This window comes from Pagrus major, chromosome 20 (assembly GCF_040436345.1).
Source record: "Pagrus major chromosome 20, Pma_NU_1.0".
Lineage (NCBI taxonomy): Eukaryota > Metazoa > Chordata > Actinopteri > Spariformes > Sparidae > Pagrus > Pagrus major.
The window spans coordinates 19,329,232-19,353,673 of record NC_133234.1 but is presented as its reverse complement, the minus strand read 5'-3'; the positions used below and the strand labels follow the sequence as shown (position 1 = coordinate 19,353,673).

The 24,442-nt window shown below is 41.3% G+C and overlaps 1 protein-coding gene across 1 annotated transcript in view; it reads right to left on the bottom strand.

The window, feature by feature from the left end:
- The window catches only part of dock1 (dedicator of cytokinesis 1), a 204,220-nt gene that overhangs the window by 116,232 nt on the left and 63,546 nt on the right, over positions 1–24,442 (bottom strand). Inside the window, exons 24-27 of the mRNA XM_073489321.1 lie at positions 22,054–22,124; positions 17,291–17,397; positions 10,718–10,845; positions 7,117–7,212 (exon numbers count right to left, since the gene is read on the bottom strand). Of these exons, the coding sequence (XP_073345422.1) occupies positions 7,117–7,212; positions 10,718–10,845; positions 17,291–17,397; positions 22,054–22,124 (402 nt within the window). The remainder of the gene's footprint in view (positions 1–7,116; positions 7,213–10,717; positions 10,846–17,290; positions 17,398–22,053; positions 22,125–24,442) is intronic.

Here is a 24,442-nt window from a genome sequence, read left to right as displayed (position 1 = left end):
AAACAGGGTGTGAAATTACACCAGAGCAACATATTTGGAGATCAGCAAGGTGAGAAGACGAATTTGATTTCCCTCTGTCTATTTGCATATATTTTTCTAGCTGACGTCTGCGGGGTCCCATTCTATGAAAATGGTTCGGTGACCGTCACATTTCTATTCACCAGTTGGGACTTTGTCTTTTTTTCCCCAACCTCCAGGAGAGGCTGGCAAGTCAACCACGATGCTCTGAGGTCTACATCGACAGCATATCACCGTACTGCAAAGCACAATTAACACTGTTCAGGATACATTTTCTCCAGAATAATTTAAAAAAAGAACTATTTTGAGTATTAACTCACACATTTAAATCACCTACTAACAATGACAGACTGAAGACTTTCATAATATCTAAAGAAGAGACCTAAAGGACAAAGAAGTCAGAGATGTTTATTGGAATTCTATGATCAACTTTCTATCCATTGCTAAAATGTCTCCTTGAATCAACTGACTTTGAAGTAAAGAATGAATAAATAACACTTATTTTCTTAATAACATTTGCAAAGTTAGACGTCAATGTACTTTTTTCTATATAAATATATATCTATATACACTCACTTTAAGGTTTAGTGGAAAATATTTATTTGAGCTGCTGTGAAGGGAGTTGTGCATTTCAAAAACTGCAGTGCATAGGAGGTAAATAACTTCTGATTCTTTAATTTCTTTTCATACGTCAAGCTTAGTTCTTACTAACCTCACAATGCATATGGTGATTGAAACCCGACATCAAAAAGAAAAGAGGGAATACACAGAGTCAAATGTCATCAAAAAACAAAGTTTAATAAAGATTCTTTATCATTTCAGTCACAAAACCAAGTATAATAAATACTGTTGGTTCTTAGCACATGTGAAAGGTAACAGAAGATAGCTGTGATTGTATTGCCGCAGTATCCTGCATCAGCTACCGAGATAGCTACTGAAACCAAGCCAGAAAGACTGAATGTGCCACTTCTGATCACAACCAGGGCTTCTACAGTGCAGGGTGGCAAGCGTGTAGCCTTGCATGCTTTTTACAACCCTCCGATTTTGCAGGATATTTTCTAGCTTTTCAAGAAAACAATTTTTAAAGAGAATGACGAAGAAACTTTTTTCTCTTTCGCCCCCTTTTGGTTATTTACTATCTCCTGCTCATTGCTTCCCATCACATCGACTGTAAAGTAAAAACTCATGTAGTGGCTCCATACAGGGTTCAAAGTATATGTACAGCCAAAATAATATTTGCATTTACTATATATAAATATATGTTGTATAGCATCAAATAGGGCTAATACCATTTTAATGGGTGGGAAAGCAGCCAGTAACTAAAAGAAAACAACATTACTGTACAACGCCTGCAGGAGCATAAAACCGAAGTCACTCTCAAAGCCAAAAACACTGCCCCAGAGGAGAGGAAATGCGCCAAAGTGGTCTCAAGGGCATAAAAGTAACATCTTTATCTACTGTCACACGACAACACCAAGTTAGCTACTAGATATTACTGGTTTGACTTTCATAAGCTCCAACATGCTGCTTTCTGTTGGCTACATGTGACTCACACCTCCACTCTTGTACATGCCAGGTTGGTTTCTTTCAGTAGTTATGCTGTAGCATCAAGAGAGAACTAGATGTTTATCTGTACCTTAAAGAAGTGCAATTGATTTATTATGTGCAATACTGTGTATTTTATACTGTTTTTTTAAAAAAGAAAAAAATAAAGATATTTAATATGCAAAATATGAAAAATAAAAACAGATATCTACAGAGCTCTGAAAGTCTGAAGAAGACCGAGTATCATTTGCGTAACAGTGAGAAGGATGTTACTTTCATCAAGGCAAATACCAGTTAAAGGGTCGGCTCACCCAAAGGACAAAAAAAATGCTATCTAGATTATAGAAGAAGGTATTTTTGACGAAAAGTTGGGATATCTGAAGCCATCTTTGTGGCAACCAAAACAGGTATTCTAAGCCAAAGCATGATCTCCTGTTTTCACAGCATAAGAGAGAAAATTGAGCCTAAAGAAACGTAAAGTCGCAATATAAAAAATATCGTCTGTTTTTTGTTGTAATCTGGGTGCACCAACCCTGTAAATGTGAATTTTACTTTGGCTTAGTTTGAAAATTCTGTATGCAAAACAATCAACTCTACAATCTTATGAGATGATAAGCAGGAGATAAGGTTGAAAATCCGCCTAGAATCAGCCCTGCACCTCTTTGATGTAGTAGTGGCACAACACGAGAGCAGAATACAACAGAGGGATAAGCAGCAAGGGGCTTCTAGTGCAGGAAGTCGACCTGCCTTAGAACCTGCTTCTGATCCAAAGCTTACACTCGCAGCACAAATCTCGCACCAGTAACCCTTACTTTAAGGCCGTGTATGGGCTTTCAGGCACGGTCATCTGTTGGTGCACCTGCTTCGTGATGCCGCTGACCAGCAATGAGGCGAATCGATGACGTCAAAACTCTGACTAAATGCCCCAGAGAGGCACAGTCACCCTCACACTGATGCATTCAGCTGCAGGAACCAATGTTGCTCGAGGGCAGCGCTGCCCGCCCTCCTCTCACCCGTAGCTCGGCCTTCTCCATTGGGCTTCCTTCAGGTGGATGTCTACAGCACAGCACCGAGGCTACAAACAAGAAATCCAGTGCACCATCGCATTACACCCTTTAACCGCAGTCCTCCTGTGGTTTAAAGGCGGCGAGCATTACCACGTGAGTCCCAGCGGTTCTCAAACAGTGTTGACAGCGAGCGCACGCCTGACATGAGTTGTTGCAGGGTCAATAAACCCAAGAGGATGCTCAAAGTTTCAGCACAGGAAAGGAGAGGAGAGGCGGAGAGAGGGGCAGCGAGTGAGTGATAAGTGCATGTTTGAGGCATTATGATGCAGTGCCATATCTCACTATGCTTCTCTTCTGTAAGAGCTCTGCACCAGTCTGGCCAGCAGGAGAGAGAGTGAGAGGACAGAAAAGAGAGATGCTGAGGGAAATATGTGAACAAAAAGAGACACAAAGACCGAGAGCTGAAGAGAGTGAGTGATACAGAGAGAGGACCTGAATAGACGTCATTGAGTCGGCTTTGTTGCAATATATTCGGTCAGTGAGTGCATGCAGCAAAGAACGCGCTCCAGCCCCTATAGCTGGTCAGCCCCATACTGTCAATCAATAACATACAGTCCTTTCTCTGCAGTTCTTTCAGCACACTGCAGGAAAAATCGGCGGGATAACCGTGAAGCACTGCAGCCACCCAGCACCGCAACCTGTTGTCGGACAGTCCTAAAGAGCAGCTATGAAAAGTTCAATAGGTCATTTAGACAACATTAAGGATAAGCCAACTGTCTATCACTGTTTCCAATTTATCCTCAGGTCTGTTAGGTATACTATATTATTAATTTTGACATTTGGGTCTTTGCTAACAATGCATAACAAAAAATAGGCAAAGGTCATTACGGCTGTGACGGAATAAGAAAAACACAAAGGCTCATTTCATTGGTTTGGTTGCAGAAGACAAGTATGTAACACACTGATTTCTTCCAACAGCAGCTTCCTTTCTACGTGTATCTGCAGGACTCATCCAGAGGATTAAACCAGATGAAATGTAATTCAAGGGCATAAAGGTAGAACTTGATCATTTCAGCAGGGACAGCCAAAATGTTTCTGCGACTATCCCAGAGTAAATGTATTCACGAGGACTCATCTCAACCTGCGTGAGGGTGGACATGAATATAAAAGACACTGCCGGCTCGGATGTCCAATGAGGCAAACGTCCTGCGATGCTGTGTCTAAGTTGCTAACAGGCGTAGCACTGCAGTGACAACACACAACAAAACAGACGCCCTCAAGCCGTCACTGTGATCATTCTCATCAACATTCTGTGTCCACCACCACACGGAGAGAGGAGAAAGAGAAGAGAGAGGAGAGAGCGAGAGGGAGAGAGAGAGAGAGAGAGAGGCGGGAGACAGAGTAGAACGTTAATGCATAAATCTAAATGTAAGAGGCTGCCACTCAGAAGAACAAGGTCGCTGGTTGGCTGCGGTGCTGTGTGAGCAGCAGCGGCGCAATCTGCCTGCAGAGTAGGCAGCAGCACCCAGCGGCAGCAACAACAGTCCTCTGATTAGAAAGCGACGACATTTCTCGCAGCGCTAACTGGGTCTCATAGCTGTTAAAAATTCACACCAACCTTATTGATCATTAAATAGTGATTTAAGGACCTGCTTCAAATGCAGCGTCTGTCCCGAGTACTGTATAATGTATAGTGTGTGAGTGAAAGAGCTATAGTGTTCAAAGACAAAGCTTTAATGTGACCTCTAACTCCCACTGGGGAAAAAGGACACTCTGCTTGTGATGCTAAATATTATGCACGTACTTAGAAAATGTCAAGGCAGTCAAGTACAGTGACTGGCGACGTATAGAGGCGGTGCTGAAAAAAAGGTAGGGGTCAGTAGGGATAATATGCAAGCTGTGTATAAGGAAGTGAAGTAAGGTAGAGGGCAAATAGAGCACATGTATACTGAGTAGAGAGTTTCAGTAAGGGCCACAGGGGTAGAGCACTTTTATCAACCAGAGAGGAAGCTGGTCTGGTCTGGCCATTCAGCAGGAAAAATCATTTTACCTATGCCACGGGCGGGTGAGGTGCGATGAAATGGATGCACTTAGTGTAATAAAATATAGAAGAAGACTGCTTGTGCTGCCTGCATGAGTGTCGATAGCCTTTTAGATAGAGATACAGGTTAATATCGACATGCCATCATCAGTATCAGCTGTTAATGGCTTTAAAATGAAATACTGGCAATGGCCTGTAATGAACCTCAGACAACGCTCTAATTGCGCGCATGAGACATGAACTGTTGACTCAGCAGTATTCTTATTCTGCCCTGTGAATGTGTACATTTTGAAAAGTATTATGTGCATTATATTTGTCACATCATAATAAGAGTTGGCTAATACAGCAACTATGAAAGCATTAAGATGAAAATATTCCCATGATGAATCAAAATAATGAGATAAAAAGTCATAATTATGTGATTAAAAAAAATCATGGTAAGTGATAATTATGAGATAAAAATAGAAATTACTAGGGAAAAAAGTAATAATTATGCAATAATCAGCCCAAGTTCTGAACCATCCATTATCGCCCGATAATGGAAGGTTCAGACTCTACTTTTTTCAGATAGGCGCTAACCACTGCACCGATGGCCAAAAGTCAAATTTATGAGAAATTTAGACTTTTTATCTCATAATGTTGTCCTTTTATCTTTTAATTTCAACTTTAATCTCATAATAATCACTTACCATGATTTTTTTTTTTTTTAATTGGCGAAAATGGGTTTCCATACACAACAGGAGATACTTGGTGTTTTTTTGCATTTCGGTGGGGAATAAAAATGTGCATATATCAGTATATCAGTCAAAATGACTTGATATCGGTATGAAGTGTATCTGCAAAATTACAATATGGTGCATCCCTACTTTTGGACAAAGTGGTTGGCGAGTGTCAGATCTGGAATATATAATCAAAAGAGCCCGACTGCAGTGAAACATAACAGAGGGGGGAAATGGCAGGAGACGTGTCTGAGCTGCAGAGGCAGCTGGTACAAGTTGTAACATCTTTTCCGAAAATCCACTTTCCAAACTCTCTGACCGTGCGCCAGGCGGGGACGATGCAGAGTCTGTATGTCCTGGCATGAAAATGAATGGATTGGAGAGCTAGAGCGGGAGAGTAAGCAGGAGTCCTTAGACCCCCCTCCAGGCAGCTGGCTGGGAGAGACGGGGCGGCAGGGTGGCCTCAGCTCAACTCACAGCTTCATTTGCTTTACATTATGTAGAGCAATGCAGGCTGGAGATCTGTTACACAACAAGAGGCTGTCTATTTACACAATTAGCTTGGCGCAGATATACTTTTAGACTTAGGAGTGAAGGAAGAGCTAGAGAATCTCTGCGATTACAAAATCACTTCGCTGCAACTTGGAGAGAGAGGAAACGTGAGAGGAAGAACGAGGAGGAGGGTAAGAGGACACAGAGGACGAAGGATGAGTGCTGCTGCAGACGTGTTGTAGCGCTGTGACATAACACACACACACTCACAAACACACACTGGATGATTAGTGTGCGATAACTCTGGCTACTGTTGGCTTTATTAAATCACTCTCTGCTGGTGCGGCTCAGTGACTGGTAATAAAAGCCGATAAGCTTCCATTTAAACAGGTGACGCCGTTTCCTGCTGCTGCACAGACGGAGAGGGTGCTGTGCCTGCACACACACAACAAACACGATAAATAACCGGAGAAAGGAGGGGAAAGGATGCTACACCAACCTGTATCAGTGTCAGTGTAATCATTCAGTATTATACGACTCCCCGTTTTCCTATACATACTTGAAGTATAGAGAAAATGTCTCTCTCATCACTTACCCCATTTTAAGTGGGCTGTAACAGCACCTATAAGTGCCCTCAGAGATCTCCATCATAAAACCGTAATAACAACATATGTTTATTACCTTCAAAGTCACGTCAAGAGCTACATGCACCTCTGATGACTACAAGCATGAACACGACGCAACAGAACCACTCAAAGTTATTTATTGGACTTTTTCTGACTTATGAAAACAGATCGGGCAGACGGTGTATTTGTACCCTGACTGATAAGTGCAATAATTGCAACCGAGCACTAGCCGAGACAGTGATTGGGGGGAAGGATGCTAACGGCGTAGGAGGAGGTCGGGCTGATTAGATTACAGCACAGAGCATCAGAAATGTTCTAATAAGTGAGGGATCAAACACCAAACCAGGCGAACGCGCGCATAAAAAAATCATGAAACGGCAGAAAAAGGCACACAAACAGCCGGCTGGAGAACGATACGAGCAGATCAAAGCCACTCTCATATCGGGGGTTGTGTGAAAGCTTTCCGCCAAGGTAGACTTTACCTTTAATGATAGCCGTGGAATGGGACTGGAGTAGCAGTAGGCCTGTGGGGAAACTAGTTGTGGTACAGGGGCCTTTAAATTAGAGTGTGTGTGCTCGTGTGTAACAACCAGGGAAAAAATAACAGATTGAAAGAGAGCTAGTCTTGGGAGTGAAGCTAGTAGTTGAAGAAAATTGGACAAACTTACGATGTGAGGGGAATCGCGGCCCATTGAAATGACCGTCCTGTTGACAGTCCTCAGCAGCTTCTCCATGATGATCTGAACGTGCCACTGGGTGGGACCCTGGAGGAAAACACAGACACATGTTCAGAGCATTCAAAGACTCATTTAATTGCACTTTTTTATAGCATTTTCTTAGATTCCTACATTTCCCACATGACTATTAACACTTCTGACAGAGCAGACTTTATTTACATGAGTCATCCTGCACATAAGGTTGTAATGAAAGCATTTAAGGCAGAAAAAAGAGGAGAGTGAGGTTTTACGACTCATTTTGCTGCTCTACACTCTACTTCTAATTTGGACCGCCGCCCCTGTTTAACATAATTTTTTAGATTTTGAGGTTAAAAGTGCAAATTGATGAGCGTTTTCACAACTTCTTAAACATCAAATTCAAGCACTTTCCAGGCCAAATTTGCCAAATTTAGAGACACTACACTAGAGCCCGAACAATATTAACAGTCTGTATTGGCTCACAAATCATAAATATATGGGTACCAGCGTGTATTATGTCTGATATGTGCTGATAAGAAAACACTTCTTTACTCTTACAGTATGCAAAAAAACATGCTTGAGGTGATTTATAATTACTAAATTCACAGTTAAGTTTACAGTTAATTTCCTGCCTTCATTACGTACATATCTTTATCAAGTGTTTGATAACCACATTTGAGGCAAAACGTGTTTTTATGTAAGAATATAAGCTAATATATTGGAATCAGAATAAGTCCTGGTGTCGACATCGGTCCCAAAAACCAGAACTCTTGAAATACTTTTTTAATTTTGTGCTGAGAAACCTGATAAATGTGACTGATGCAGCCAAAATGATTTAAACATAGCGAATCTTTGCTTTTGGTGGGGGGAAACACCCATGGGGCAGTTGTACCACTGTCATAAGCGGGCCAATTTTCCTTGGATTTGACATTAGTGAGTTGGAGTTATCACACTGTCTCTACCTGTCTGTGGGGAGAAACTTCTAAGCAGGCCGAGCTCTGCAGCATCAACCTAAACTTTCAATAATTTACAGGGCTCTCTCTGCGATTTAAGAACTCACGCAAGCCAGTCCGTGCACATACGTTCAAACATTCACACAGTCAGAGAGGAGGACTGGGGAGAATAGACTGAGGAGGGAGTCTCAGATGTTGCCTTCCAACGTGGCAAGAGTGACACACATTCCCACACTGTTTTTAAGAGAAATCCCGGCCTGAATACATTTCCTACACAAACCCAGTGCATCAAGGTTTGAATCTAGCTATGCAAGCAGATAATGTATAATTAGATCCTCATTTTTAACATGGCGATTTAAGATGTAATAACTTTGAAACTCAAGAGGACAGAAGTATCCAGAATGATTTTCTTTCCTATCCTATTTCGCTTTTCATCAACGAGTGCATGCAAGTATATTAAAGTGTGCAGTGCAGCAATGAAAGAGAGGGCAAGGCAGCAAGAGAGGAAGCAGCGAATCCCGCGACGGTGAAAGTGTGCGAGTGCAACATGGGAGAGGTGGATAATCCCGAGCAGAGTGTGGAGTGTGGGAGGCCAGGCCTTGGTGATCAACGGCGAGGGGAGTCTGAGAGGGCCTGAGGGAGGACATCGGGAGTCTGAGCATGGCAGAGGATGAAACACACTTGTGAAGCCGTTGAGTGCTTTGGGGTGTATGTGTTATTATGTGTGCTTGTGAGGTCTGAGTGTGAGTTATGTGGACTCAAGAAAATAATTAGCATCAGCAAGTAAATAAGTTGATTAATTCATTAGATGATCAGCAGGAAGAGGATGAGAAATTAGATCATTTATTGTTTTAAGTGCTTTATTAAACTGGCAGTAGACAAAGTTTTCTTGCTTTAACTTATTATTATTACAATGTAAATGTTGATTCCACAGTGTAATGGCCTTGGAATAATGATACCATCAGCATTTGGATTGGTTTCTTATAAACCTCGCTGTCATCGTGAAGGCTTGATTTATGGTACAGAACAATCAGCTTTCATGTCTCCATTACAGACTAAATGAATGAATAAATGCACACATTTTTCCCTTTTTCTCCTACGGTTATCTTCTTCTCTTTCCTCTCCACCTTGAGTCTAATCCGCAGTAGCTACTTGTTTTCATGAAGCAATATTCAAACTATGCTTGGGCTGATATTAGATAATATCGAATATCTCCATATTTGCCGCCATATGGAATATTTTTGAAAATATTGAATATCCAACAGCTGTTACAGCATCTTCAGGCTTTTATTTTGAAGACAAAATGCTGGCGGAAGTGTAGTGGCAGCAGAGGGATTGCGTCGATATTTGGGAGGTTACTACAGGTTAATTGTCCTGATGTAGCGGCATGCACACAGCACTTTAACATACAGACACGGAGGACTTAGTTTCTAATAAAGCCAGTGCACCAATTTGACAATATTTTTGGACTAAAGCCAAGGGATTTGAATGAGGCTACATGTCGTCTTTGCCGTAAGCAGGTGTTAACCAAACAAGGCAACACCACAAATTTGCAGTCTCACCTTGAAGTCCATTACCCAGGACAGTTGGCTTGGCTGGACTTGGAATGAGCGACGATAATATCGTCTATCAAAATATTTGGGTTGGTACAATATCATGATATCGCCCAAGGCTAACTCAAACTATGTTACTCCATATAAAGTTAAGTAAATATATAAGTTTTGTTTCTCTACAGAAATGTGGAAACAAATGCAGTGTGTCCTGTGTTGTTGGTAGCAGTGATGAAAGAATACAATACCTTGAAAAATATCAAGGGGGGCATAATGTTTAAGATTTTCATTAGAAGATTAATATAACAAGGCTTATGTTCTGTGGGTTAATCATAACAGTAATAAAGTTTTAATTATTTCTGACAATGTCATCTCATCGTCTGAGACAAGAGAGAGCAAACAGCACAGCTGGTACGTGTGCATCAATACTGCATAAAATGAGCATTTGAAACCATTTCAAATATTCAGAATTGATATGTGTAGATATTTTTGTCAGTTCAAGGCACTAACAACTGACTAATGTTTGGACTGTTTATCAGACAAAACAAGCCATTCGTCACCTTAGGCTCTTGGAACTTGTAATTAGAATGTTGTGGCTGCTTTCTGCCACTTTATCAACTTAATAATTAACTGATTAGCTGGAAGAACAACGAAAAGATCAAGCAAAAATGGCTCTGTGATTGACTTCCAATGGCTGCTTTATCATCATGTAGACCACATTGCTCTGAGGTACTCTGGCTCTAAAACACAGTGAGTTGAATCAGAGCTCATCACCATGTTCTTGGAGCGCATTCATGGTGTTGAAGATGGCCTCAAGCCGCCCTCAGCGATGAATTAGTGTGCACGGCCAACTCTACGGGTTAGTAAATTAACAGTGCCGTAAAATGTGCTCCTTTCAGGGCATGCGGTGCATTTAAAATAAATTAAGAACAGCACACTGATTAGTAGCTATTGAGTAAAACAAATGTGCTTCTTCTTTATGGCAAGGGACTCCTGGATCCCCTTGTTATGCTGCCGTTTGCCCCAGAGGGAAAATAAAAGCACGTGAAGCTGGAGAGTCGTGTTCCTCACCACATCCTTCCTGTAGAGCACCTCCAGGATGTCGCTGAGCAGCTGGCAGCAGGCCTTCGGCTCCTCCCGCTTCTCCAGGTGGAACTTCAGCTGGTCCGTCATCAGCGGCAGGAGGATCTCGCGGCAATCTGCAGGGACAGCGGCAAAAACACACACTTTGACAACGCTGCTCAACACATGGGACAGATGATGGATCGCACGAGGCAGCGCAGCATATGCTCTCGACACACTCTCGATGAAGATGCACGCAGCTTGTTAATGGCTTCCTCGCAGCACAGAGGATTAAATTAAAACAATGCACAGAATGAATTTATTAATTAAAGTGAATGTGGCAAAGGCTCCCAAGATCCCTGAGAATAATTACAGTACAACAGCACAACTGTCAGATGAAAAGCCAATTGGAGCAATTAGGTTTTCTACAGCACGGGCAATCAAAGATCTCTCTTGACATATCAGGTAAAGAAGAAGAAAAATACCAAACCACCTAGTTACCAAGCCCGTCAGCTAATTATATCTCTAGTTAGCATGAAATTCTGGTCAATAGATCTCTCTCCAATGGAGGTATTTGTACTGTTGTGAATACCACATACTTTCTGTCCCTTTGCACCTAAAAAAGCAAGCGAAGGCAGCAGAAAACAACAACTTTTTCTCTAACTCTGTCAAACTAATGGCTACAATTAAAATTCTACACAACATGCAACCACACCTGACCTAAAGAGTTTGGCTAAGGCTGACGCCAACATCAAAAAGTGAATTTCCATATGCAGGGGGCAGAGAATTTGGTTGGCAATTGGACATGGAGGACAGCAGAGATAAGCCAGGAAGTATTCTCATGGAGGCAGCCTCCCACAAAATTATCATATTTTTTATTAAACCTTCTGATTCCAATCTCACTGGCATTTGTGTATGTGTGTGTGGCTCATATTAAAAGCCTAGGGACAAATACCGGAGTTAGGTTGGTTCAATTTAGGAGACAGGGAGTATCGTTTAGGGGGTTAGGTGAGTATTTTATAGATTTATCGAGAGGAAAGCAATCACCTAACAGTTTTCTGTCTACTAAATTGATAACCTCTCTGCGGCAAAGAAAAAAGACTAACTGCTTTTAAAAGAAAACACCTCTCAAGGCCCCCCTGCAGTGCACTGAATCTCTCTAACAAACACAAAATATTGATAGAAATGTCATATTAAAGGAAGAGAACGAGAACAAAAGAGCAGTACACTGAGTTAAACCATCACCAATCAACCAAACGGCGGGGGACAACAGCACCCTTCACATAACAATCTTTAAGTGCGGAGATGCTGCTGCTCCAAATGGCCACCCAGCGATGGATTTCAATTCACGATCAATGCAATCTTTCTGCTTTAGAGCTCTAATAAGCCAATCAACTGGGACAAAAAGGAAATTTTAACTTCATTACTCATCAAAACAGACACACACACAAGCATAAAGCTTTGCCAATTGTCAATACTGTTCAACCCCGGATGACAAACAGCAGGATGTAACGCGTAATGAATAGCATGAACTTTGTTGACCTCTTTATAAACAATACAGAGATGTATTGAACATAAATCCCACCAGTGTTTTACCTCCTCTGACCCCTTTCCGCAAGAAGAGTATGTAAAGTTAAACAGCATGAAGTAATTCCATGAAGACGGATGAAGAAAGGAAAAGCTCTCATCCCAACATGCACCAACAAAAAATAAATAAAAAAACACACAGATCAGCATCTGTGATTCATGAAGTCAGAAACAGCTTCTATTTCACTGTCAGTATTACTGGAATTAAACATAAGCCAGGACTCTGCACAGAGACCACGATGAGGCTCTGTAATGAAAGCGCAATGAATATATTTTATGTAATATTGACAAATAAAGAATCCTGGAGAATTTTAAATGTCATTCTCAATGACTCAGGCTTTAATTAGTTAGCCAATTATGCAATTATTCTCTTCTAGCGATCTAGGAAATCTTTAATAGCCGCTGTACTCCTTTTGATTCACTTTCAATAATCCTAATGTAAAAATAAATACGGGGAAGCTCCTTAATGAAGATGGCATATCAACTGAATAATAGGTCCAAATGATAAATCATTCATTTGCAATTATATTATACAATGACACCGACCAACACACTGAGTTGCTGTAAAATTGTGTGTGACATTGTGACAGAAAAACACAAGGATTATCTACAGATCATTAAATTGCTCTTTCAATTTCACAGTAATTCAGTAGGTACATTTTGAGACATATTATATACAAAAGCAAATGGGTGGTACAAGATGAATGGTTGGGCTGACACCTAAATCAAAAAGGGTTCACTCTTTTGGGAGCGGGCTTTTGCTTGGGAAACGTCATGCCAGGCTTTTCCTGCATATTTTGAGGTATCTTGTGTAAAAAAGTAGATGATCTGGTCATCACAATCACAAGTATTTATCCTCTGATGATTATGGGTCATATCCTCTGCAAATTACATAGAAATCCAACCATCATATCTCACAATTGCCTCTCAGTGTTGGAAAAGGATCGTCAAAGTCATGAGGGTTTGTCCCAATTCATCCAACTGTTGTCGATACATTTCATTTTGGAAAAGTATGGGACCTATCGACTCTACCACCACTAGAGCCCCATTAGCAATAACCCCAGCTCTACCCAAAAATGGGATTTTTGCTGATTTCCTGCCATATTACCAATGCGAAACTTTGTTAGTTTCGAGCATGGACAGACGCTCTGACCATAAATCTAGAATCTAGAATTACCACCTTGCGGTTGTATGCCTCTGCGCACCAGTGAAGTTGCTGTTCCTGAGCTATGGCACTGAATAATGGCCAGAACATTTTTTGCAGAACGTTATGATGTCACAGTGAAGTTGACCTTTGGCCTTTTAGTTAAAAATGACATCATTTTATCCTATTAGAGATTTGTGTAAAACGTGTCATAGTCATCATATGAATTGTTGAGTAATGGATAAAACTGTGTTGAGTGCAAGTGGACATTTGTGCCAAATTTGAGGTGTTTCCGAGATATCACATTCATATGAATGGGATGCCATGAGGTCACAGCGACCTTGACCCTTGACCTTTGACCTATGACTACCAAAATCCAATCAGTTCATCCTTAAGTCAAAGTGAACCTTTGTGCCAAATTTCAATAAATCCCCTCAAAGCATTCTTGAGATATCGTGTTCACAAGAGTAGATGGACGAATGGACGACCAGAAAATATAATCCCTCCGTCCACAGTTTATTGGCACAGAGGCATCAAAAAGATCCACAAAAAATTGGTGACTAGCCTCACTTGTCTTTTGGCAGTATTGTGTCCTACCTTCTCTACACTACTGCTATTATTCACATCAAGTCTTCACTGGTAAATACATGAAAAGGGTTTGCCTTGTCACGTGTGAGCCAGCCCTGACACAAGGTGACAACCATGTCTGCACTGAAAGATTTTTGCTGCTGTGGAGTAGAGCACCAAGCTGATAAGGCTTAAAGCGAAACTGTGTGTTTTTCATGTATACGTGTGTATGCGCTTGGTAATCTTCCAGAGCTTGAACACAAAAGCAAATCTCTTATCTGAGGGCGTCTAACATTGTGTGGAGAGTTTAATGCCTTGTTTTTACAAAGGTCCAATCCTCACCCCCGCTGCACCTCCGCCAAACACAGAATACACACAAACGGTAACACACAAACACACACACTGACTTATGAATGGACACGTGAGCTACATATACACTCTCACACACATACACTAGTGGCAGGGCGGGGGCGGGACAAGCAGACTGGAACTATCAAGCTAGGCCATGAGCGCTCTCCACAAACTTTCAGCGCAAACAGATTTTGGACGCTACGCTGATTTTCCCCTTTAACACAGACCAAGAGAGCAGCTGACATATTTGTTCTCTTCCAATGATCCAATTTGCAAGTGATTTATGCTCCCGTCCCGCTCTCTCCTTTTCACAGCTTCAATCAGTGAAGGTGACACAACGTTGTGCCTCCAAATTAATAAAAACTTTTTTCTCCTTTCTGAGTTCATTAAGGTTTCACCTGCAGGAGGGAATCGCGTATGCATTCCAATCACATTCTACACACAGCACTTCAATTTGAAACTTGGAGATGAAGCTCATAGAGAAAGGGATCTTACCGTCTCAAGTCATCATTTTGAAAAGGAAAGCCCATAGGAAAAGTTGAGAGATGCTTTTAAACAGAAACAGTTAATCTGTTGATCACCGTGCAGCCGACAGGAAAGGAAACACTTCCATCAGTGAACATATTTGATGCATATTGATGGGCGTGTGCGGACTGCAAACAGACTCCATGTTGAAGGTTGAGCATCTATGTAAATTAGTCTAGTTGGTCATTCCAGTACACTTCACCTTGGGATTGGCTGGTTAGGAAACCTTTCAGGGACCACCCGGGGATAAGGATGCATCTAATGAGTCCCATGAGCATGTGCACTGATTAGGCCACCTTAAAAACTACCCGTCTGGCTCATTTGCTCACTGCAGTGGTCATTATCTGTAATAAAACATCCCCAAAGCGGAGCGCAGCTTGATACCGATGTGGGAAGGACAGTTTTACATGGCAATTAAGTGTTCTCCATCACAGGTTTTGCGGCATTTTAAAACTTGCACACACTGGAGATGTCTAAAGCACCAGCGCGTGGAGCTGATGTGAGAACTAAGCAGCTGGATGGGCTTTATCTACATCGCAGCAGCAAGTCCTCCTGCTGATCAGCAGGCCATTCCCAAGCATCAGGGAGGCTTGCCTGTCCACAATTACACCAACAGATCAATAGTAATTACCAGAGGTCCAGGCACTGAACATTGTCCCTCAATAGCTGCTCATCTAAACTAGGCAAAACACCAATAGCAGAATTTCATTTTCCAAAAGAACGAAAGGACTGGATCACGAAGTTGAACACTCTGTCCTATTAAATAATATCTGATGAAGAACGTGACAAACGTCACATTGCACTCTGTCAAAATTACATTTCATCATTTATTTTCTGAACATTCATGCTGAACTGAACATCTGCTGATGACAGAGGCAGAGAGCAGCCGTGCAAGTGGGCTAATTTTGTTGTTCACAACCTTAGTCAACTGCTGTGAGGCATGTGTTGTCCCTGCCAGCCACATTAAATCACTGTTGCCATTTTATCCAGTTAGGAAGTTTGCATTTAATTTGCCACCACAGGACAGTATGTGCATGTGTTTGAGTGTGTTTGTCTCTAAATCAGGACCTAACCTAACATGGCCTCAGAGGACGGCTGCCTCCGGCCAAAACATTGGCCCCTCAACCATCATCGGAGCAGGACGCCCCAGGCTGGCTTGGCTGCAGTGAGTGGAGGAGCAGGTTGTTCTCCATCTCGACATCCCTGCCCTTTATCTGTGGCATTACAACACGGGGCCACCCATAAGAGGGGGAAAAGGGGGAAAGCTTTACAGGGCCCAGCTCTGGGCTCTCTGGGGGCCCATGGAGGCAAGAAATACCAGTAATAGGGGTGTCACAATTTTCTGAATCCACAATTGGATTTGACTTTTAATCATGAGGTCATAATTTGACTTTTGACCGCTCTGATACTGTTAGACTCGTATCTGGATTTGTAAAGATTAATGGATCACTGGTTTTATGCCCTGACAAGGTCATTCACAATTTCCTTTCCTTATCATAAAAAGATAGGGGTATTTCACAAGAACAGTTTGACTTTATCCTGGTGGCTTTTTGCAGGTTAGGTTAGGCAGGTTCAAGAACTATTCAACAAAAATAAAGATTTACCAGAGCCTGGTAATAATAACACATTTCTAACAAGGCCTGTCATAACGCAATACTTGGTGGTATTGCGTTATTTCAAGAACAAGGGAAAAAACAATGGAAAATCAATTTTTAGAAGAAAACATAGTTGCATGAACTTATTTTTCTGCTTTGACAAATATTGGCTGAAGCACCAAACTTGCACATAAACTTGGATGCTAGAAAAGAAAGGAGACCTAAATGATAATGTGAAGAAAAACAGCTCAGTCAGGCTGAAGAGTAGGCTAACAATACTAGCTGAGAGGTAGCTACTGCAATAAAGGAGCCGCCACCACCTGTGGGAAGAAGTTTGGCAAGTGTTTATGTAAGAGAGAGGGAGTACGTTGCACTGATTTGAGTAAAGCAGATTTCGGGAGGGTCCATTCAGTCGACCTTTTCAGGGGTCCAGCCATTTCTGTGGATGGGTCAATTACTACATGACACGACATGGTCAAAACATACAATAGTACAGTGCCCAGCTGTATCATGAAAGTGTTGCAGTGGAGTGCTGTAATGATGAGACAAGGAAAGAGCAAAGAACTGAAATGACTTGATAAACACTGATAAGTACAGGTGATTTTAACAATGGGGATGCTTAACTGTCTTTGAAAGAAAGAGGGATTTTTACTACACCTCACCATTGATGACCTTTACTGTGGGCTCACGCAGGGCTGCTTGGGGGAGGCAGCTGCTCTGTGTGATTGCCTATATTACTGCACCATGAGTGAAGGTCCATGCACTGAAGAACTGTGAGTACAGTTGTTTTTTTCTGTGTGTGTGTGCTCTCACCGTGATGAGTAAAGAGATCGCTGTGGACGATGTCAATCAGACAGTCTAGCTTCTGTTTCACCAGGCGACCCAGAGGAACCTTCAGGATGAACTCGGTGAACAGCTTGCTGCGGAGACAGGAGGAGGACAATGAAGAAAAAAGGTCAAACTGATTGGACATCTTTGGCTGGTTGACTGCTTCCCATCACGAGCGATCATCCAAAACGCAATTAAAAAGGTTCTGCACACCCACACAGGTACTTCTCAGATATTCTGGCTCGGGTTGGAGGATGGGAAAACATCTAGCGAAAGACAATAGATATCTGTCAACAGCCAGAGGAACTGACCTGGTATGAACTTTGAGACAGCTCACTAGATAGATTTTGCTAGTTCTGATTGGATAAGGACAGCAGTTGATGTTTCAAATCAATAGCTCTGTTTCCATCCAAGTCTCAAGGGAATTCAAAGTGAAGTTTTGAAAAAGATTTCAAAGAAAATCCGAATTAGGCGAGGATACACTAGGATATATAAAGCACAGTCTCTTAAAAGAGGGCGGTATAGGCTACATCATGCATGGCTGTAATAAACAGAGTAGAAGAAGTAGTAGAGGTCGCGAACAGGAGGAAAACCACAACCAGGTGGGCTACTGGTTTCTGTCAAACTGGAGGGGCCAGTAGCTCAGTTGGTAGACGTGCGCCTCTTGTATGGAGGCTGTGTCTTCACCGCAATGACCCAGGGTTCGAAATCAACATGTAGCCCCCTGATTCATGTCATCCCCTCCCTCTCTCTCTCATCCCGTTTCCTGTCACTCTTCAGCTGCACTACTTAATTAACAAAATCCATAAAAAGCCCAAAATTTAGAGAGAAAAAAACAAAAGAAAACAAATCCAGCCGCCCTGGCCAACTATGAGGGAATGTTGATTAATCTAGGAATGGGAATCTCTCGGGACTAGCCAGGCTGGGGTCGAACGTCGTAAATGTTCACACCGTCTGAACTTATATAGATATGGTGTTGCCAATAATGTGAAGCCACATTGCTTTCATTGACTTAACAAGCACTACATCTACACACTCTGACTCAGTAGGTGGTTGTATGAGCCTTTAAGAATTTGCAATAAATGTTCTGCAAGGGTTCAGAGAGGAGGTATAAAGTCTACAAGTTTTAATACAACAAATCATATTAGAGCTGCGGTATAACCTCAGGTTTGCATTAAAAGACATTTTTAAATCAAAAAATGTAAAATTATATGTTATTGGTATCGGCAGTGAGCAGCAGGTTATTATCTGTTACTGTATTTGCTGAAAAAATCCATTTCATGCATTACTAATTTAGAGACAACTGTTTTTTTTTTTTCCTGACAATATCCAGAGATCCTAACACAGTATATAACCATATATATTGCTATTGAAATGGATGAAGCTGGGCTGAGCTAGGAAAGATGATTTTTCTAAGGTTCTTAAAAGGTACTTAAAATTCAAGCTCCCCAACAGGTTCAATAAAACTGACAGTCGAGTCAGAGAAATGTCAGTCAAGCACAGTGCGCACACCCACACTGTCCAGAGTCCTCAGTGTCTAATCAGCCTGAATAAATGAAAACACCTGTGTGGGTGTGTGTGACCTTCACCTCCAAAGGTTTCTAGACTTTAAATGTTGTTTCTCTGTTTCACAAAGCCAGTCCAGAAGGATGTCTACTTCTAAACAGCCTCATATACCAATGCACGCTATAAAACTAAATATTTCTGATCCGATTATTCATTTTCCCAACCGACACGTAGCTCAGCAACATCACACTATGAGCATTCAACAGTTTAACAGCCTGAGAGATAAATCCGCATTCATGCACACACATAAAGCTGACAGTTTTTTACTCAATGAGGAGGCCGGATGCTCGTTATGCTGGCAAGCTGAGGCTCAAGGAGGAGAGAAAAGGGTTCTGGCAGGGGATGAAACACTCCCACCCCCAAGGCTTCAATTTAGTCGCCTCCAGCTCAGCCGCTCAGCCAGGTCTGCGCTAACAACAGGAACAGCTGATGCCACCTTTGCTCAGGCAGGAGAAAGAGCCAGGCCTGTGATTTATGGCTAAGTGAATGGGTTCATAAGGACCGATGGCTTTCAGAATTAAAGCTGAAATCAAAAGCTTTTCTCGTGTTGTCTCCAACAACAGAGAAGATGGCAGAACGTGTAGCGTTATGCTGTCTCACGTCATTGTTGCTAGAGTGAAAATTCACTTTTTCGACTAGGTATCTTCAACACAAATAGGTCGAAGGCCAGGTGTGACCCAAAAATATAATCAATAATTCTTGATGGGAGTCCAAAGTCGTGGTTCTGCAATAGGAGTGCAACTTACAATTATTATTTTCAACTAATCTGCCAATAATCTTCACAATTAAACGAATAATTGCTTAGTCTATAAAATGTCAAAAAACTGTGCAAGAGTCCAACCCAAAGACCCAAATGACCAGCAAATGATTGGCATTTTTGCTTGAAATATGACTGAAATGATTTTTCGACTATCAAAATATTAGATTTACCCACAAATGTGCTAGTTTTTTGTCCTTACTTGCTAAGTATGGAGAGGGAGTGTGTGGAGGTCCTCAGTCTTTGAAATCCAAAACTGTAAAAAGGTCTCTGGTTAAATTTTTTTGGTGTGCCTTAATAAAATAGACAGACTGGATGGGCTGAAAGACTGAAAGACTTCCACCTTTGACAAAAGACCTCCCTCCTTTCACTGAGGCAGTGATAGTGGTGGAGTTGCAGCGATTGGCGGCCCTGTATGACCCAGAATCTGCTGTGGAAATGACAGCTGCCCAGGTGCTGGACATGGGCAAATGGAAAGGGGCTCCTTGCTGAGTGCTTGCAAATGAACAGGCAAAGCAAATTTCAAGGTCTGGAAAATACCCACATGTAGTAGTGCTACTTGTGCCAGTCTAAGAGCTGCCAGAAAAATAGTGTCAAGAGTGTTTCAGGTGGTAATATGTGTGTTAAAATTATGTGCAAAAATACAAGGTTTCCCCTGAGGAATGTGATTAAGCGGAGGAGGCCAGATCCTAACAACATGTTGTCTGATTTTTTGGGATTTATTTAGTGACTAGATGTTGGTATAAACAACAGCCTCAATCATCAAATATAAGGGTCTTTGCTGGGTCAAATAGTACTGCTGGTTTTATTCCTCCCCCCATTAGCATCCCTTTTTAGCTTCAACATGTAAAGTTTTTGAGCGCTGATGGGATGATTCCAACCCTTGATTGCATGAATTATTAAATCACAAAGCACTATTTTTTAATTATTATTATTTTTGTTTTCATTCTTCAAAAATCATGCCATTAACATTTTTCCCAATATGTGTTATTTTGAAGGAGTAGCATGAATGTCCAGAGAGGTAAAAACAAACATTTTTCATCTAAATAAGAGTTGTCAGAAATACTTTTATACACATTTGCAACTGGAATAGTTGACGGGGCATTGAGGGTCCTGCACCTGGTGGTTGGGACATTTTACTCCAAATATTTGTCCACTATAGTGTGCATCATGCATGAAAAGGTTGAGATAATATCTGACTGAGTTGGACCAAAGATAGAGCGCTACCATTTTTCAATGGCTTCATTTTCAACTTCTCTTCTGGCTGAAGATATATTACATAATTAGGAAAAGAGATGAGTTTTACCGACAATTAGAAAAATCAGACGGTTGCTTCCTACCAGACTGAGTCTGAGTCTGAGTCCTTTCCATTGGTATAACTGTCTGAGTATTGGACACATATTTTATCATGATACAATCAGCACAAAATATGTGTTTATTAACACTCATTTGCTGCATTTGTTTATGCTTATTTGTTGTGAATATTTTGCTCCATAAATGAGGCCGTTCCATTTTCTTTATGTGCTGTGTCCTTTCAGCATAACAGATTAAAGACATCCAAATGGGACAGAAAATCAAGGGCATACCCATAAGGCATTTGTCACAAACATAATGTCCTCTAAGGTCTCATGAATACTTTTGGAACGATGCCCCAAAAATACATGAAGAGTTTTGGTCAAAGGTTATGAATGTCTTCTGAAATTCACAGTCCATTCCCGACTAAAAGAAGAAGTACTGCAGATGATGAGGATGAATCATCAACATTATCATAAAGATATAATCTAGTACCACAGCATAATCAGCGTGTGACACTTCAGAAGTCATTTATTTTGAAGACAAGCATTAAGCTACAGCAGATGACATTCACGCTAGACAACATTAACTGAAATGGACACTTGAGTGGAGCAGTCAGTGGGTTTCCACGGCAACATGGGCATCTTTAACTAGTGCCCATCATAGTACGGCTACTGAATGTTGAGTTGTTGGATAAAAACAGCCAGGTAGAGAGGAGGCGAGCCATACAAAAGGCTAATTGGGGCTTGCAAGTCTTTACATCCTGTCAGCTTGTTCAGGGAAACATCTAAACATGTAATTTTAATCCAAGCTTAAAAAAAAAAACAAAAGCAAGATTTTCTCCTTTCATTCTCTGGGAAAATGACATTTAAGTCCAATTAGAACATTTTCTAAACCTTTGCTTTAATGAGCTGCAGTGGTGCTCTTCAGCAACACGCCGTCTGTTTGAGAAACTCACAGATGGATGCAAATTAAAGTCTCACCCGAAAAAAAAGTGTATAAATAGGTACCAGAGAGTTGTATAATCTGCAGTGATGACAAGCTCTCCTCTATCACTGAACACCTGTGTAAGGCAGGTGCCTTTCTTATAACAACAGAGTATACAAATATGCAGTGGATCATATCAAATTACCTGAGTTCCTTTGGATCAAAGACCAGCTTGACGTCATTGACAATGGTGGGAATGTACTTCAGTGCAGCACCCTTAGGCAGAGAAAGAAAAGGAAATCATTAGCAGATCATTTTCAGCTTTGAGATAATTACTGCAGTCATGATTGGTGTCAAGTTAGCTACTCCATCCCACATTATGTAATACAGTATTTTCCACATGATAAGGGGGAAATGTGTGCTGTTGCATGTGTATTTCAGCTTGATGAAGCTGATTCTGTCGCTTACTTTTAACAGTTGATAACCCAGATTAAAAAGCATTTCATTTTTCTTTTCTTTGATGAGCAATATGTTTAGTTTCGATAGTTTGTGTGCTATGCCGTGTCAAAAAGGCAAAAAGGCTTTGTTTTATACTACAAAAATAGCTTAGCAAAATGTGTTTCAGCGGACGCCCTTGATTAAGATAGTAGTAGTAGTCAGATTTCAACTTTGTGCAAATGAGGAGCAGGCTATGCAACGTCTCTTGAAACACAATGTGCCGCTACCAGAATGCACTGTATGGCTTTCTGTGCAGACGATGAATGTGAGCCGTGAAAAAGACATTCGACACACGACGACCTTCACTCTTTTTCTTGCCTGTGTTTACCTCAGGTAAATTTAAATACACAAGGACTAATTAATAATGAAACACCTGAGTTTCATTAGTTAATTAGCCCTTTTGTATTTAGTCCATGTGTGTTCCCTGACCTGTTGTCGGTTTGTCTGTTGCGGTCCTTGTGTCACTTCTGTGTTTGCGTTCCTGCCTTTATTCCCCTACGCTTTTTTTGTTTTGTGCTTAGTTTAGTTTAGTATTTTTGTATGGCCGTAGGTTTTGGATACGCTTCTGACTTTTTAACTAATCTCTGTCGCCTGCTTGTGCTTTTTTTTTTATTTGATTCAGTTTAACATTATTGAAGCCGGCTTTTTGTTTCAACTCTCAGCCTGCCTTGAGTCTTACATTTGGATTCTTTCTGCTAAATTGCAACACTGTGTAGCTATGCTTCATTACGTTCTTTCAGTCTACCTGAGGGCAAGTGGTGGTGTTAAGATGTGCAATAAATAAACTGGGACCAAAGGTAGATCTCTCTGCAATGATACCTCAGTAGATGAAGCCAGATGCGATCTACATTTGCCCATCGATACGATAATGAAGTCATCAAGTGCGAGCACCCAGTGGCTGATTGCAGAGCCATCCATTTATAATGGGGATGATTAACCGAGCCGACACTTCCCTCTCTAAGTGACTGCTGCTAAATGCGGGCCAAGGTGGATTGGGGTGTTTGTACACTGTTTGTTTATACAGCATCTGTGCAAATTAGCAGCAGTGCCAGTCTGTCTCATGCAGGTCGATTAGCCATACAGATGTAGCACAATGATGTCACCTGCTACAATCCAGCGTTTGTTATTGTGCATGGGTTATTTCTGAACATACGTGACAAGGAATTAGCCACATTCAAAGGAGGTTGTTACGAGAGAATATATTTAGTTTCAGACTTCAAGCAAATGTAATGACGCGAAAGGAGATAAGAAAAAGAAGAACAGTTTTCTGAAAATCTGGAAATAATCATGACCTTCAAATGGAATCCTGCTTTAATCTGCTCTCATCTCTGGATATTTTTAGTGCTTTAATATGCAGAACTCAACACCTTAACCTCTCCGACACTGAGAAAAGACTTCTAAAAAGGTGCAGTTTGACTTTGATCACTTAGCATCTGTTTACCCCTTGAAGGAGCGATTGTGACAGAATGCCTTTTTGGGTTTATACTTTGTTCTCAGCAACAATAAAGTAAACACCTGTTGTTTGTGTGTTCGGTGAAGTGCCAATCCAAGTCGAGCTGCAACAATTTACCATTTAGTTGTCAATTAAAATTAGCTGAAAACTATTTTGATAATCAATTAATCGGTTTGAATATTTCTTTTAAGAAAAAAAAAGTCAAATTATCTGATTCTAGTTTCTAAAATGTGAATATTTTCTGGTTTCTTTACTCCTCTATGACAGTTAACTTAGTATGTTATGGTTGTTGACAATACAAGACATTTATGGACGCCATCGTTGGCTTTGGGAAACACTCATTGACATTTTATCACAATTTTCTGGCTTTTACTAGACCGATAACTAATCTATTAATGGAGAAAATCGTGAGTTGCAGCGCTAACTACAAGTCTCAGTGGTGTCGTGCCTCTTGCCCCTGCTCCTACATGTGCCTCACAGTCACCTGCAGCGCATGTGTGTGTTTAAGTTTTTGCCCTGCATGTGTGTCGGTCTGTCCAGATGTTCATCAGGATTCAGACTTGAGCTACGATGGGACTGCTCATTAGCCTCCACCTGTCACAGTGCTTTCACAAGGGCGGACTTGGGAAGGTACCAGGATTCT